This window comes from Etheostoma spectabile, chromosome 13 (genome assembly GCF_008692095.1).
Source record: "Etheostoma spectabile isolate EspeVRDwgs_2016 chromosome 13, UIUC_Espe_1.0, whole genome shotgun sequence".
Lineage (NCBI taxonomy): Eukaryota > Metazoa > Chordata > Actinopteri > Perciformes > Percidae > Etheostoma > Etheostoma spectabile.
In genome coordinates this window covers 14,475,380-14,491,710 of record NC_045745.1, presented here as the reverse complement: position 1 = coordinate 14,491,710, position 16,331 = coordinate 14,475,380, and the positions used below count along the sequence as shown (strand labels likewise).

The window sequence follows — 16,331 nt, the reverse complement described above, 5'->3', positions numbered from 1 at the left end:
CTGAAAGGTCTAGCAGGGGTGAACAACATTCCTACATTGTGTTTCTGTTGGTTTGTTGGGAGGGAGGGGGTTGTGAGAGGTATTAAAAAGAGGATCTTTCCTCTCAGGTTTCTGTGGACTCATGTTGAATCCGGTGAAACTGTGCTCCGCTGCTCTAGGCTTGCTGGGATTGTTGTGTCGTGGTTTGAGGATGGGGTTGTGTTACCTAATGGGATGCTGGGTGAACCCTCACATCATATCAAGATCCAGTTTTGTTCAAGGGTTAGACACAGGTAAATAGGGTCAATCTACAGTATAAAACTTCCCCAAATTGATTACTTACATTTTTTCTATGTCACGTTTTCTAAAATGTAAATATGCAAAAGAAGTATCATCTTGTTATATATTAGTCTAAATATGTGTTAGTTTGCAAATATTTCCAGAACCGAAATCAATGAGGTAAAGGGAAACATCAGCAATGTAAACATGGTTACAATGATCATTTTTACCATGTTTAGTCTGGTAACATTTGTAAGTGTATGTAAAATGTACCTATAAATGCTTTACAGAAAACATACAGTATGATACATATCACACATATAACATTCAAATCATAAAGTAATGCGTTAAAAGTAAAATAAAACAAAAATAAAGTACGGACAGAAAAAGTAGATATTTAACTGATTTTTAAAAAGGTTATGAAAAGGTTATTGGCACACCATCAAGGCTAATCATTAACCAGATTTAGTTTGGATAGGGATTGTTTTCGTTCTTTCTTTTATTTTTATTTTTTCTCACAGATTACAGCTGCTACTTTGAGAAGCTGATGTGATGCCAGGTGATGCTTGGAGTGGGTGCAGCGAGAAAGCATCATTAGCCAGATCTATTTGTGTGTGAATCTTAGTGGAAAATGGTCCCATCATGCCAGATGTGTCTCCTGGGAGCTCTGGGGCCAGAGTAGGACAGCAGCCAGCAGGGTTAGAGTTTAACCAAGCTCATTCAGCTCTGTACAGCAAACTGTACACAGTTTGGCTGCTTGTGTCATATATTTCTAAATAGATTTTAGTAAATTAGTCTCAATACGACACAAAGCAATACATTTTTTTTAACACTGTCACTACTGTTGATCAACAATGCATGCAGCGTTGCAACATGACCTTCATCTACATTAGAGTGCATAGTTTATTTGATTTGACATGGCACATGGATAAGATGCTTTTACACTGTATTATAATAAACCAAATCAGTACCAGAAGTAGACTCAGAATAGGATCTGTTGCTAAGTAGCCAGGGTTTTCACTTATATTTTAATTTCATCTTTGATTCATGTATCATCATTGTTCCTCCAGCATGCTGTGATTTAAAGGTAAATGACAAAGTCATTTGATACGTCTTTCTTTAACATATCATTTTATGGTGGTCTAATAATCTATATTTATATTTTACATTTAAATAGAAATGATAGGGGTTCTAGATCATAAACCTGCTTTGTGTGGTGTTGACATGAAAAGTGGCCACACGGCTGGTGTTTCTGTTCATCTTTTCCCCCCATGCCCTTATAAATGCATAATCGTAAACGTGTTCTGTATGTAGCCTACTTAGAGTTGGAATACTTTCCGAGCCTCAGTATAAAAACAAATCTTCTGATACAAATGATAGGCTTACATAAATTAATGATAAGAAATAGACAGAGAGCCAGCAGGCAGGCAGCTGGGACAAGGGTCAAACCCAGAGAGCAGCAACAGAAGCAACGGATGAGCAGCAGAAGGTTATGTATGTGTTTGTGCTGTGTGGGAGTGTGTCTATCCACTGCGTGTGTGTTGTGTGTGTTGCGTGTGCGTGTGTGTGCGTGTGTGGGAAGGGGAGGGCCAAGCGAGAACTGCTGAAAATGCTCTCAGTGTTTCTGTCCTTCTGCATTTGTTGAAGGGATTTTAAAGACACAGATGAAACTGGTGAGATCGAATGGATGTTTTAGCGACAGACTGTCTTCCTTAAACTTTGACATTAGTAACTGTGGAAACATTACATGACATTGGATTAACGTGAAAGGACGATATTGGCTGATAAGAAAGCTCATCTTGTGGTGAAGTGCCGTCAGATGTTGGAGTTCTTGAAGATTCGCTTTATGATATTCTAACAGTCTTAACTGTACCACATTTTGTAATGAACAACTGTAAAGGATGAAACACAGTCTCTAATCGCAGCTATGTCAGCTTTGTGGATTTTAACTTAAAAGCTGTGTGTTTTGGTCATCAACATGTCATATATGAGTGGACATGTGAGCACCGAGACGACTGTTATCATGACTCCTAACAGCATGGACACCAACGAGCTGACAACCCAAAGTGATGTGAAGCCTCGGGTGATGGGTGTGACCCTGAGCATCGCCTCTTGCCTCATCACCTCCACCAACCTGCTGGTGGCAGCCGCTCTACTTAAGCTACTCCTCAGGAAGAGAAGCCAGAGCTGGTGCTTTGTTCTCAACTTGGCGCTAGCTGATGCCCTGGTGGGTGTGGCCATCACTGGCCTGGCCACAGAGAACTTTAATTTTAACAGTGACAGCAACATTATCACTCCAAACCAGCACAACCAGATCAATAACGATGCGCCCACAAACACCACGCCTCCTGCTCAGGGCAAGACCCGGTGTTTGATGCGGATGGCCTTCGTGACATCACCCTGCACAGCATCTATAATGTCCATGTTCCTGATCTCACTTGACCGCTACGCAGCCATCAAGATGCCCCTGCGGTACTCCCAGCTGTCTGGGAAGGGAACAGCAGTTGGGTCCCTGCTGGCTCTGTGGATCAGCTCCCTCACAATGGGATTTTTGCCAGGTGAGACCTTTAAATATACAACTGCTTAATAAATGTATGCTGTGTTATGGTAAAAAGAGCTGGTGTTCAGAAGAATTTAAAAAAAGCAAAAGCCACTCTGTTGTTGTTGCATCAAAGATCAAAATGTAATATATCAAATGACCCATACTCTCTGTTCCTCAGTCATGGTGCGGCAGCTGCAGGCGGAAGGATACGGCGGCTTCTGTGCCTTTTTCTCTGTCATTCACCAGGTGGGCATGATCGTGTTATTTAGCGCGTGCTTCTTTCCGTTGCTCTCTGTATTCCTTTACATCTACCTGGACATACTGAAGATTGCCTGCAGCCATCAGAAGCAGATATGTCAAGTTAGGCAAGCTGGTTCCAGGACGGCTGACCATCATTGCCATCAACATTGTGAGGATCATCAGCAGCATCAGCATCTGAGGAGCCATTATTGGAGCCACGTCAAGGCCCTGAGGACAGTGGGGGTGCTTGTGGGCTGCTTCTTGGTCCTCTGGTGTCCCTTCTTTGTTGCATGCATAGTGCACCTTCTGTGTGAAAGCTGCAAACTCACTGCCGTGTTAGAGAATTATTTGTGGCTGTTGGGACTATCCAACTCCCTGATCAACCCCCTAGTGTACGCCTTTTGGCAAAGGGAGGTGCGGCTGCAATTAGCAGCCATGTTCTCCTGCTTTATAAGCAGGTTGTTGGCCGCTAGACCACCAGGTGTCACAGAAAGTTGTGACCCGCAGCCACCTGTGCTGACTCAAGCTGATGCATCTGGTGGAAATACTCTCAACCCTTTGCTGTTGCAACCTATTATCGGCAACGACAAGGCTTACGTTGTGCCACTATCTGCCACGACCAGCTTGTGAAAAAAACTGGGAAACCTGAGAAACAGTGGCAACTAAACCAGGCTATTATGAACGTGATTTTCAAAAGTAAAAAAATAAAGTATTACTTTCCAAATTCAATTTGCAACACTTGTTATAATTCACACGGGAAAGTCCTGTCTCGCGCCATCTCAAATGCACAAATGGGCCTCAGCCCATTGTGACTCAATTCCTCAAGGTCTGATCCTGATCTGACAGCTAATGCAGTTTAAAGTCAAAACCTTCTCTCCCTTTTCTTTTACTTTTGTTTTCAGACCATCTATCACCACATGTTTGTACCAATGCATATGTAGAATATTTTGCTAGTGAACACACAACAAATGTGAAGCATTCAATGAAAGTTCTGGTTTATTTTGACTTATTTTTAGCCATGCTACTGGCTATCGCTATAGTTTAGTGACAGTAAGTAGGAGGCCCTTAATTGTGACAGCACTACAGTATAATTTCAAGATTTATTTCATAGTTCCCAGTGGAACCAGAGGGGTCAGTGGTCAGTGGCAGTAAGGGGCAGTATCACAGATTTTGACATGCGTTTCCTGATGAGTCCACAAGGGTTCAGGCCTGTCCCACTGTGAAATCAGTGCATGGGGGGTGCTCACTGACTTTTTGAGCCCTTTATGCACACTTTCTGCAAGTCTGATATCCCATAGAAACTTGCAGAGGAAAATGTGCTTCAGAGGGAAAAATCCATGAGAAAGTGGACTGAAAAATGAGTTCAAAGTAAAACAAAAAACAAAAAAACTTAAGTTGAATATAAAATACTTGTTTGCCTAAGAATTGCTACCAACTACCAAGAAGTAAACATTTAACTTCAATTCATTGCAGTGAAAGTGCCATTAGTGTTCTGTTCTCCATGGAGCGTGAAGTTCTGGCCCTTTCCTAAGTGAAAATTAAAAATTGGGATACTTTTATAATGATTTAGACAGGTTCTAGTCTCTGATTGGGCTACTTTTTGCATGCACGTTTTTGACTGGTCACTACCTTCCTAAAATACACCACAGCAGGAATTCAAGATAGAGCTAGATCTAGATTGTAGATTAAAATGCAGAATTGACAGTTGCTAGGAACGTGTGTGGGTGCGCTCTTTGATAGAAGAGAAACATTGAAGTGTCCAGATTACAAAACATCCAACACAAGATGAATCAATTATAAAAAAGAGACATGAATAAAAAGAAATATGCAAAAAAAATAAAAAAAAAGTTATGCATTTAACAAGCAGCTCAGCTAAAGTGCCAGTGCCAAATTACCAAATTAGGAGTCAGCATCATTTTGGACATGATCTTAAAGATACCAAAACTATAGTTGTATTTGTGTTGGCATGGATGCCTACAAACCATAAAGAGACACATACCGTCCACAAAGATATGCAAAATGACTACAAAGATACGGAAAACAACTACAAATAGACACAAAGCAAATGCCAAGAGACAAATTAACCATAAAGAGACACACAAGGACCACAAATAGACACAACACCACAGAAAGATGTGTAACAACAACAAAGATAGATAATAAAAAAGATAATATGCAAAACAACAACAAAAACAGGGGGTGGGAGGACTTTGCATGTGCCCAGGGGCCCATTATCTCATTATCCACCCATGTATGTGGGCCATCTCAATTCATGAAGTTATTTAATGTCTATGTTTACCACCAGAAAATAAACACTTTTTGAGTCCTATGTTTTGGCGTTTGGATTTTGATCCTTCTTTTGGGTCAAGTATAATTTGATTCATAACAGATCAAAGATAACACGCAGCAAAGGTAATGAGCCAGACTCGCCATGTTATAATGCAGAAATTGTGTGCTTTGGACCCCGGACCTGCTTTTCTTTTTACTGCTTTATAACGTTCATGTGATTTAGTAGCTTTAAACTGATGGTTCTCAGATAGGAGTCAAGCCTTCAGTTTATCCAAGCGGTCGCTATTGCACATGTAATATTTCATAGATGGGTAACTATTCAGTCATGGAAACTTCCTCGGCTGCTTAAATCTTGATAAATATTGTCCACTTTACATGTCATCAGCCTGTGTCAACAGAGCAGTTTCACCAGATGAAGTCAGGGATTTTGAGGTTAGATAGCCAACATTTACTTTACATTGACTGCATCTTCTACATAAACCCTGAGCTAGGAAATAGACTCAATTTGTTATTATTATATTAAGTTTATTTGATATTGCACTTTTTACAAAGTCACCAAGTGCTTTACATGATAAACATTTGTAAAAATACAGTACAAGCCGGGATGATATAAAACCATGAATGATCTTCTCAAGCTCCAAATGGGAAACAACAGTTTGGCAATGTTTCTTAATTGAAAGAAACATGTGTGTGTCAGTGATTTGACATGTTGATCAAAAGACATGTTATCATCAAATATAACACCAAGATTTCTCAGTTTGGACTGTACCACTGAAGAAAGGGACCCCAAGAGCTGAGTAACCTTGGAAGCTGTAGTGTCTAGAGCAACATTAAGGACTTCAGTCTGATCTTCATTGTGCTGTATGGAAGTTGTTTGCCAGCCAATTCCTAATGGAAGTTAAACAGTTGTGACACACATTGTCACTCTCTTCCAGGCTAAAAGAGACATATAGCTGGATGTCATCTGCATTGAAGTGATAAAGGATATCTTTAAATTGGCTAATTATATGTCCCTCGGAAGCATATACAGTGCAAATAGAATCGGACCTCACACAGAACCCTGAGGCACCCCACATGAAAGGGCAGCAGTTTCTGAACAATAGGGACCAAGTGACACAGAAAAACGTCTATCTGAAAGATAGGTGAACCAATTCAGGGTGCTCCCTGAGATACCAACCCCGTGCTTAAGTCTATCAAGCAAGAGGTTAGGATCCACTGTGTCAAAAGTTGCACTTAAATCAAGCAGAACCAAAACCAAGCATTCATCCATATCAGGGGACATTAATAAATCATTGGACACTCAAAGAAGAGCGGTTTCTGTAGAGTGTTTCTGATGGAAGCCAGATTGAAATTTGTCTAAAATGTTGTGTGTATTCAAGACAACAGTGAGCTGTTTAGCAACAACTTCTAAAATTTTGAAAAAGGCCTCTTGGAAATGGGCCTATAATTGGCAGGAATTGATGTATCCAGGTTGGATTTCTTTAGTTCTGTCAGGTACAAACCATTTTGTGGCTGATAGATTTAGAAGTCAGAGAGACTAAATCTATTCAGATCACAGATTGTCTACAGTGTGTTAATCAAACTCAGCAACAGATCACATGTAGAGTATTTTGACAACTACTCTGTCATAATTAAAACAACTGCAGACTGTTTACATGTTTATATATGGGTTTGATAACATTTTATTAAATCAGAACCGCACCACAGTGTTTCTGTCACTTCTTGTTCAGCCTAAAGGCTGCTGAAATTGACTGGAAAAGATTTTTGTCACCCCCCCTGGCTGCTGCTGCCTGATCTCGTCCACTTTACAGGCAAGGCGCAGTTCATTTCGAACGAGCCTAGTATGTATGTATGTATGTGTTTAACACTGTTAACATTGTCCTGAGAGAAAGAGGTGATAGTGAAAGAAGAAGACTCTACCGAGGTGTGTGGCTATTGGTATAGAAATAGCGATTTCTTTACCTGTGCCCCGACGACTAGCATTATTTTGTGATTCCCCTTTGATTAGCATGAAAACAAATCCCAGAGAACGGTTGAACTTGGGACACGTTATTAACCCTAGGCTCATTTTGCACCGGATTTGTTCTTTAACAAATTGCTGACTAAAATGACTACAAATGAATAAAGGAATAACACAATAAAATACTTTGCAGTACACTTGGCTTTCTTTACAGTGACATGCAAATGGATGATGATGGCATGTTTTCAAATTGATTTCAAGTAGAAAGGAATGCTCTGTAGAACTGTTATGACTGTAAATGAAACAAAAAATCTTCAACTCATCAACTCAGAACTACAAACCCAAACAATCTGGTAACTGCACTGCTTAACAGCCTGAGGCATATGTTGAATGTGTGTGTGTGTGTGTGTGTATGTGTGTTTATGCATGAGTTAGCTGCGCGGCTTCTGCATCCTCAGTGGGCTGAAGAACGGGTGCCATAGTGCCTCCTCCAAAGTGATCCGTCTGTAGACGTCGTACTCCAACATGCTGCCGATCAGGTCAAACAGCTTACTCTCCTCCTCACTCTTCTTGCACATGGATTGCTGAGAAACAGACTCTGTTACTCTGAGTTTCTGCTGCTACCTCACGGCTGCAGCTGATTGGCTGATCTATGTACCTTGAGAGGTATACAGTGTTTCCAGATGTATTCGTCAGTAGAGCTTGTCTCGTCCCAGTTCAGACGCCCGTTGTGAACGTAATGCTGCTTTCTTCACACAATACAGCACAGACACATGTCATTTGGTAGTTAGTTGCAACTAAGTTAGAGTTACATCCTTCCCACCAGCACTTAATTTCACGTCACACCTGCAGGCATGGAAAGCATAAACAGATAAACTGTGATGATTTCAGTGAAGCTTTCAATCAAAAGAATGAATCACCATGGAAACTGATGAAAACAATGCTCACCAGCTATGTTTAGTTGTTTCCCTGCAGGCACACAATCCTCTAAATTTGTCTAAACAAACACTATGTAAAGAATTTTTATGTCATTGTAGCATCTTTTAAACTTTTCGGCAGACAAAAACGTAAAATGTTTTTTGACTGATAAGTACAGCCGACAGGGGCCAACACCCTGCAACTTAAGAAAACACATGCAAATAATAAAATATACTCTATTAATCTCGCAAAGGGAAATTACAATTTACACTTTGTAGTTATTAAACACAGGCCTGAATTACACACATGTTCAGTACCTACACATGCACTAATGGAGAGATGTCAGAGTGAGGTGGGGGGCTGCCCATGAAAAGGCGCCTCAAGCAGTTGGGGGTTCGGTGCCTTGCTCAAGAGCACCTTGGCAGTGCCCAAGAGGTGAACTGGCAATCCTACAGCTACCAGTCCACCACCATATTTTGGTCTGTATGGGGATTTGAACCAGCGACCCTCCGGTTCCTGACCCAACTCCCTACTGACTGAGGTACTGCCACCTCCAAAATATGGACATAGACAAATGGATGAAACACAAGCAAATTAAGAAAACAACTTCATTAATTTTACAACACATGCGTAGCATTTCGCAAACGCGCTGCAAATACACACATCACAACCAAATACATAAATGCGCTGCAAATACAGAAACGATGCAACTCCCAAAAAAAGAAGCGATGCAAAAAGAAAAGCAGATGCAACAAAAAAAAAACTGCAGCGTCCAGATTAAACATTAGAAGTTCTCCAGGCTTCTAGAGGGAGCGCTCTGCCTTTTTATTAAGAGTCGGGTATGGCTGCAGCCTGGAGACCTCCCGTCTCATGCCTCCTGTCCATAGACTGCATATTAAATTAATGTTGTTATTAGTATAATATATGAATATATTAATAATATATAGTCTGTGCTCCCGTCTCATGCCCTCTTGGCTGGTGCCATCCCTGAGCTTGAGAGCCTGAGAAAAATATAAGCTCTTTTCTGGTCCGCTATGTCTTTGTACTTTGGTGTTTGGATGTTTTTGAACTAAACAGTATGGCAATCTTGCTAATGAATACAATAATATTTTCAGCAGATGTCTTACTTACAACACGATGGAGTCAACAGTGTTGTGTTTATATGTTCAGGAGGGATTTATTCAGTTTGATAAATCCCACGATCTCTACAAAGCTATAGCTCAAATTGACTGGCTTATTAGAAATGTCTGTATTTTTTTTTTATAAGAGCAAATTGCTCCACAATATGACTACAGATTGATTATCACTTATTTTGTTGGCAACTGTTGTTATATAACCATAATATTACACTTGACTTCACTACACAGGCATCTTTTTGAAATTAAACCCCTCATGTAATATGGCTTAAACAAACGTCAACATTAAACGTTGATGCAGTTTTAAATGTTTTATTACCACAAGTCTAAAGACACGTCTCTGCTGATTGAGTATCACCTGTGACCTGAGCCGAGACTATTTGTCTGTTTGCATGTGTTTTATTAAGTTGCAGGGTGTTTGTCCCTGTCGGCCACCGTACATCTGTCTGCAATCTGTCATGAAAATGACAGAAGTGAATGGAAACACAGACAATTGTGCTATATTTGAATAGAAACTTGGCTTATGGGTTGCATTTAGGCTTCTAATCTCAGTGTTAGAGGTACAGAGGAAGTTTAATTCCAGGATACCGTTAACGTGAGGGCAGAAGTGCCAGTTAACGTACCAAATCAGGATGCCTCCTAGATGCCTCCACAACTACAAGGCTGACCCAGATATCTTCCTAACTGGGCAGGGAGAACTTTGGGAGCCAGGAAGGATCTTTCTAGAGAAATTGATAGTTGGACTAGTCTGCTCGCCCTTGTATATGTCTGATACCTGGTCTGTTTTAGCAGGTGGGGGGGAATCGGTCCTAGGATTTTCTCCATCATGGCCAGATGTTCCTTGCTGTCATGGGTCTGAAACAACAGACAGGCATGCAGGGTAAAAAAAAACCTTTGAATTTCTCTGTGTGTGTGTGTGTGTGTGTGTGTGTGTGTGTGTGTGTGTGTGTGTGTGTGTGTGTGTGTACCTGGAAGAGTGTTCGTCCCAGGTAAAACTCCATTAGGACACAGCCCAAACTCCAAACGTCACAAGACTGGTTCCAGCCCAGACCTGTGCACAAACACATATTTTAAACTATAAACATAGATCATTTGACATGCAAGTGTGTTTGTGTGTGTGTGTGTGTGCGTGTGTGTGTGTGTGTGTGTGTGTACCCAGTATGACCTCTGGAGCTCGGTAATGGCGTGTTGATACCTCGGATTCATGGTCTTCATGGTCAAATTTTGCAGTGCCAAAATCCACCACTTTCACATCACAACGCCTCAGTTTCTTCTCCTCACACTTCTGTAAAAAAAATAAAAATAAAATGACACACGCGTGCGCACATGCAAGCACACACACACAAACACACACTTCCCTACTTGAGAGATCTTGAAATGAGAGCATGACTTGTTTCATATGTTTTTACAAACTTTTACCATCACATCGTTGTACTCCAGGTCGTAGTCAGAGCAGACAAACAGGATGTTCTCTGGCTTCAGGTCTGTGTGGGTCAGTTTGTTACGATGCAGGACTGTGAAACACACAAAAACATTGAGCGTTGAGCTAAACAGTTGGTGGCACTAATGCTCCAGTCGGGTGCCAATAAACCATCGCAGAAGAAGAGGGCGCAATGAGTTATAATTGAAAGAGCGCCAGTCAAACCTCATAATGTGGGAAACATGATGGAAAAAGAGATTTATGTTTTTACCAATATGTTAAACATGCTGTAAGGAACTTTTGATTGCCCCCTCTGTTAGTGAGAGTAATTACACAAATATTGTTGACATGCTTATGACATATAGTATGACTGCAGGTGAGCTCGCTGCATCTCCACTGCCCCCCAGGAACTCTCTCTTCAAGTCCTCACGTGCAAATAAGGGCAGAGGGAAAAAAAAAGGCAGAGTGATGGAGTCGTCAGATGAGGTCATTATATCTGCCCTTGGTCCCTTCTCTTCTCTTCTGTTAGTGCTCTCCCCAACAAGGAAAAGCTCTACACCAATTGTGATCCATGTTTGGCCTCACCATTGATCTATTAGTTTTTTTATGGTAATCCTTCCTCTGAACCCAGTGTCTTTTTTATCTGCAGCATCCAATCCAGATTACAGATACATTTTGCCTATTAAGACGGCAAAGATTATCCGCCATACTCCTAGCTGTTACTCCGTTGCTGTCATTTCTCAGAACCCCCCCCCCTTTAGCTCTGGCTGGTTGATGCAAAACGCATCACTTCAGGTGCACCAGTGCAGGAATGTCATCACAACTCCGGTATGTTGCAAAAGAGAGCTTCCCCTGGCAGGAAAGTTGTGTACTTTGGCTTTGACTTTTCCAACTTCTTTGTGATATTTTTGTATTTATATACCGTATATATTTTTTTCCTTAGTTCTACACCGTGAAATGTTATCAAAGAGGCTACCACACACACACACACTTGACTCACAGCAGACGGCTCTGAAGATCTGGAATGCCATGTGTCTGATCTGCTCCACATTGTACGGCAGGAACTTGTTCTGTCGGAGAAATTCAAAGGTGCTGAGGCCGAGCAGCTCAAACACGATGCAGATGTGATCGTTATGCTCAAACCAGTCCAGCATCCTCACACAGGAACTGGCAGGAGAGAGTCAATGATCCATAAACATGAGGCGTAGTATTTGTGTTAGCCCATAGCTAATACAAGGACACGATAGATAACATCAAATGGTTTTATAGTTGAACTTCACCCCCCAGGATTTACTCTGAGGGACTGCTGCAGCTGCACTCACAATCTGTTGTCATCATCTAGGATGTTGATGTCCTCCAGCACCGCGATCTCAGACCTCGCTACTTCACGGAAACACTCTGGGTTCCTCACAATCTTCACAGCCACATGGTCCTTTCTGTTGAACATACAAACAGGTGTACAGACACATGCAGAAAAAGATACTGAAAGTACAGAAAAGTAACTGCACTTATGCCACAAAAATGAATTTTTAAGCGATTTACATGATTAAACTTTTTCTGGTTGCAGGCTGTTGGCTAATAAATCAGCATGTTGTGATGCGGGCTGTTCTTATACTGTTCGTACTTATACCTACCTAATAAATTTGTATATAATCCATGTAATCATGCAGCAAGGACATGCAGGGCTACCTCTAAGGAAGTCAGGCAACATATGTAAAACTTTCATTCAGGAGACCCCTATTGCATACCTTGTGAAATCAAAAGTCAACATTGACCTATTTCAACTTAATCTTGTTACGTAACTTGCATATTTAACCACTGCATGTATGCAAGTTAAGTAACAAACATACTTATCTGAATCCAATAACATAGCCAAGTAGTTTTGTTGCCTAAAGAGGTTCTGCACTGCAGTGGCTCGGGCAGGTGTATCGCGTGCTTTTGCTACTGGCCATTTGTAGGATCACGCACGATAAAGTGGGCATATTTTTTCGTAAGATACATGGTATAAGGATATTTTGCATCATGGTGGATGGAGACAAAAAAAGATTTGAATTTGAGAAACTTATCACAAGCAGCATTGCCACTCTTTAAGTAGAAGGTCAAGGCTCAATCAGCATGCAGGCTCACTTGTCTCTATCAATACACTCCACAACCTTTCCAAAGGCTCCGACTCCCAGTGTGGATACCACCTCATCTGGGAAGGACAAACAGACAGACATTTAATAGGTTTAACAGTGTCAGCAGCAATGCCTTAAGAGGCAAACGTAAAAAAATTAGAACATTTTATACATCAAGAAAGGATTATGTTAAGGAGGCCAAAAATATATTATCCTTATTTTGAAGGAGCACTGGATTGTAGGATTTAGGGGGATCTATTGGCAACAATGGAATATAATATTCATTAAAAAAACTGTATAACTCAAAAGTGTATAATTCAAGTGTATAATCACCTGAAAGGCACTGCCCTCGACAGGCTATGGTTAGATGGCTGAGGTCTAGGGTTATCATTTACACACCACCCTTCCACAGAGCCCACCATATTTCTACAGTGGCCCAGAACGGCCAAACCAAACACTGGCTCTAGAGAGGGTTTTCACGTTTTTACCTGAAGTCCCTGTAGGTTCTAATACATATTTTGAAAGGAAGGAGTTGAGGTAAGTGGTCTTACGTAAGGCAGCACAGTGGCCCAATGGTTGGCAGTGTGGCCTCTGCAGCAACCCAGTGGACTAGAAAGCCAGATTTGCAATGTCAATAGGAGACTCAGAGACAATTAGCTTTGACATAAAGTATCCTTTAATAACTCATAGGAAAGGGGCAGTGGGACAAACTTTAACTTAGGATTCTTCCTGTTTGGGGTCTGTCAGCTTTCATGCGGTGTTGTCCTGCGGTTGTTTAGAGCAGAGCGCGAGGACAGTCCTTTTTCCCCGGCCTATCTCCTTAGTGAACAAAAACAATTCCTGCAGTGTTGCCTCTCTGGTCCTTTGTTCCTCACTTTCCCCATGTGTCTTTGGGCTGGCTCTCTTAATGGCTTCCCCTAATCACTTGATGGGCTGCATGTGTGACCAGTGCCATGTGCCAAGTGGCTGCAGCACTTGAACAGGCAGATAGACTCCCTCTATCACCCTCCCCCCAATCTGTGCTGGATTGGCTGGTCTGTTTCCCCTGGTTTGCTACACCTCACAGTAAGAAGGGAGCGGGCCTGTCTCTGGGTGCTCCATTTCCCCCACCACTAAAACCATGTCCCCCTCCCTCTCTACCAAGCTGAGGTGTGGTAAGTGTCTGGCGTTGTAAGGCTGCCATTTATCACCCAGGTGAGTGCTAAACATTTGTGGTGGTAGAGAGTAGGCCGCACCCCCCTGAAGCGCATTGAGTGTCTATCATAAAGCGCTATATAAAATGTAATTAATTATTTTTATTGATATCATGTTGGTTGCGATCTGCAATCTCACCATTAGATGCCACTAAATCCCACACACTGCTCCTTTAGAAATGGAAATGTTTCAAAACACCAAAGCTATGACAAGGACAAGACAAAGGCTGGTGTCGAGTACATCTTTCTTTCATCACAAGGCCGATGCGATAGTCCAGGTGTCCCTCGCCGTTGTCCTCGCAGCTCTTTCCTATGACACTCTTCTTCACGCCATCGTCAGCAGTGACAGCCTTGACACCAGGAAAAGCACATTCAAGCTGGAGCGAGTTGTCATCAGGCTGAGTTTAGTGTTGACACATGCCACAACGGTGGGGTATGCATGGTGACACACAGGTCAAGAAGACATATGGACAAGACAGTGCAAGAGAAAGCCAGGGTGACAATTTGAAACATGTTAGTTTCCAATGGGTGACAGTTTGAACTTAAATCACACCAAGTAGAGCAAGGAAAGCAGGGAAAGTTCACGTCTGACCTCAGTTAAAACCATATCAAGTGTAAAGAACCCCCCAAAAATAATTTACAGTTGAAATCATATAAGAAATAGTAAAGTCTGGCTCAGGTTTTATGATAATTAATTTGTTCTTCTATAGAAAGCAGCTCACAATATCTAGCAAACAGTTGAACAAAATAATTTTGTCCCACATTTTTGGCTACTCTAGTTGGATAGCTGATGTGTCTACCTGAAGTCCAAACAATATTTATTTACCAATGTTTCCAATGTTATCAATGAAATATTTCCATTCAAAAACAAAATATCAAAATGAGAGGAGGATAAACACCAAGAGGAGAGTCGTACCGAGTTACCAGTTTCTATGGAGCTGTCGGGTGTCCTCTGGTTGAAACGTCTAGTTTTTCTGTCAGCATGAACGTCTGTTTTGGGGTCATCACCATCTAACACCAGAAAGAAAGACAGAGAGTGGATTTACTGCTGCCTGAGTACATTTTATAGATATTAAATATTACCGTATACCTATTTGTTGAGATTGTTTGTAAAAATCAAACAATCTTTTGCTAATGAAGAGGTAAACAGCAGAGCTTATGTTCAATGTTGTTATCTCTTGCAGTATAACTGAACGTGCAGGATTTTCCAAAATGGCATGTATGGGTTGGGTATGAGCAGTTAATGCACAGAAACAGTGGACCGTATACAATATTTTACTGTTTTCTTCTCATACACATACTACTTGCTGTAGTGTCCTTGGGTAAGATGCTCTTACATAGCCTACTGACTCAGTGTGAGCTGCACTGGACATAACTATAAGTTAAATGACCAAATAAACAAAAAAAGAAAATAAGTTTACCACTCCAAGTCCCGTACAAGTTGTCCTTCTTGCCCATAGTACTGCTCTACACACTGTGCTCTGTAACCCAATGCTCTTCCTGCTACAGCCTCTGGAGGTCTGGTGAATACTGAACATATAGAAACACACAGCAGACAAGACTTACAGTTAGTAAGTGTCAAAGTTGCAGAATGCATAAAACATGGACAAACAACTTTGCTTTTGTAAAGATTCTTACAACTAGTGGTTGTAATGACAAAGTTCCCCTTAGCATGCTACTGGTGGGATTTATTCCCTGGGCACCAAAATGGCGCAAAAATCCATCACATAATGATTAAGATACTGAATTGAATTGGACCAACAGACTCAGTGAGTCTTTATTGCCAACCTTAGTTAAGAAGACAAAAAATGCATTCCTTGAATATCAAAACTCAATTAACGTCATACTGTTCTATGCGCTTACAAGGAAAGTGCTTCAAATATTTAAGGAGAGCATTATAACTTACGAGATCTGTTGATGCACCTGAACGGATCCTAAAGGCTACAAACTCTTCAGTCTTCCTTTTGTATTTTTTTGTTCTCTGCTGTTCTGCCACACTTTGTAAAGGTGAAACGTTTACATTAAAACAAAATCAATTCAATTTAAATGTCTCATTTGGCTTCTCCTGTCCTCTACTTGGTATTCAAACCCTCTCTTCTCCCCTGCCCTTGATCTACAAAGACAAAGATTTCTCTGTCTCCTTCAACCCGTGATTCCAAAGCTATAGGCTACATATCGCTACATCCTCCAACCCGCAAACCTATTGGTGTCTCTATCGCTATCTTTCCCTGGCCTTTAAGAAAAAGCTTAGTTACAGC

The 16,331-nt window shown here is 41.3% G+C and overlaps 2 protein-coding genes across 11 annotated transcripts in view; one reads left to right on the top strand and one right to left on the bottom strand.

Annotated features, from left to right (window-relative positions):
- Nucleotides 1–123: 123 nt before the first annotated feature.
- Nucleotides 124–4,273, top strand: gpr119 (G protein-coupled receptor 119). 2 transcript variants are annotated; one of them, XM_032534248.1, is made up of 3 exons: nt 124–272; nt 780–2,816; nt 2,979–3,670. In XM_032534248.1, the coding sequence occupies exons 2-3, from the start codon at nt 2,237–2,239 to the stop codon at nt 3,668–3,670; spliced, it is 1,272 nt and encodes a 423-aa protein (XP_032390139.1). In that variant the 5' UTR covers nt 124–272; nt 780–2,236. The 2 variants fall into 2 exon arrangements, with proteins under 2 accessions (XP_032390139.1, XP_032390140.1); XM_032534249.1 differs by lacking the exon at nt 124–272 and having other exon boundaries at nt 2,237–2,816; nt 2,979–4,273.
- Nucleotides 4,274–5,933: 1,660 nt separating this feature from the next.
- LOC116700785 (dual specificity protein kinase CLK4) overlaps nt 5,934–16,331 on the bottom strand; it is a 13,999-nt gene continuing 3,601 nt past the window's right edge. The window contains exons 1-13 of one of the 9 annotated variants that reach the window (XM_032534242.1): nt 15,980–16,250; nt 15,495–15,603; nt 14,990–15,084; nt 14,315–14,471; nt 12,891–12,957; nt 12,086–12,199; nt 11,764–11,930; nt 10,763–10,857; nt 10,499–10,628; nt 10,312–10,394; nt 10,119–10,198; nt 7,948–8,038; nt 5,934–7,873 (exon numbers count right to left, since the gene is read on the bottom strand). In XM_032534242.1, coding sequence (XP_032390133.1) covers nt 7,721–7,873; nt 7,948–8,038; nt 10,119–10,198; nt 10,312–10,394; nt 10,499–10,628; nt 10,763–10,857; nt 11,764–11,930; nt 12,086–12,199; nt 12,891–12,957; nt 14,315–14,471; nt 14,990–15,084; nt 15,495–15,531 — 1,269 coding nt within the window. In that variant the 5' untranslated portion in view covers nt 15,532–15,603; nt 15,980–16,250 and the 3' untranslated portion in view covers nt 5,934–7,720. Of the gene's footprint in view, nt 7,874–7,947; nt 8,039–10,118; nt 10,199–10,311; nt 10,395–10,498; nt 10,629–10,762; nt 10,858–11,763; nt 11,931–12,085; nt 12,200–12,890; nt 12,958–14,314; nt 14,472–14,989; nt 15,085–15,494; nt 15,604–15,979; nt 16,251–16,331 lie in introns of those variants that run through there. The other 8 variants (XM_032534241.1, XM_032534240.1, XM_032534239.1 and 5 more) reach the window with 8 other exon arrangements.

What these genes read in the sequence shown, in the direction of transcription:
- gpr119 (XM_032534249.1), top strand. Translation starts at nt 2,237, where the DNA reads ATGTCATATATGAGTGGACATGTGAGCACCGAGACGACTGTTATCATG. An exon ending in CACAATGGGATTTTTGCCAG is followed by an intron (nt 2,817 to 2,978) that starts GTGAGACCTTTA and finishes TCTGTTCCTCAG; the next exon opens with TCATGGTGCGGCAGCTGCAG.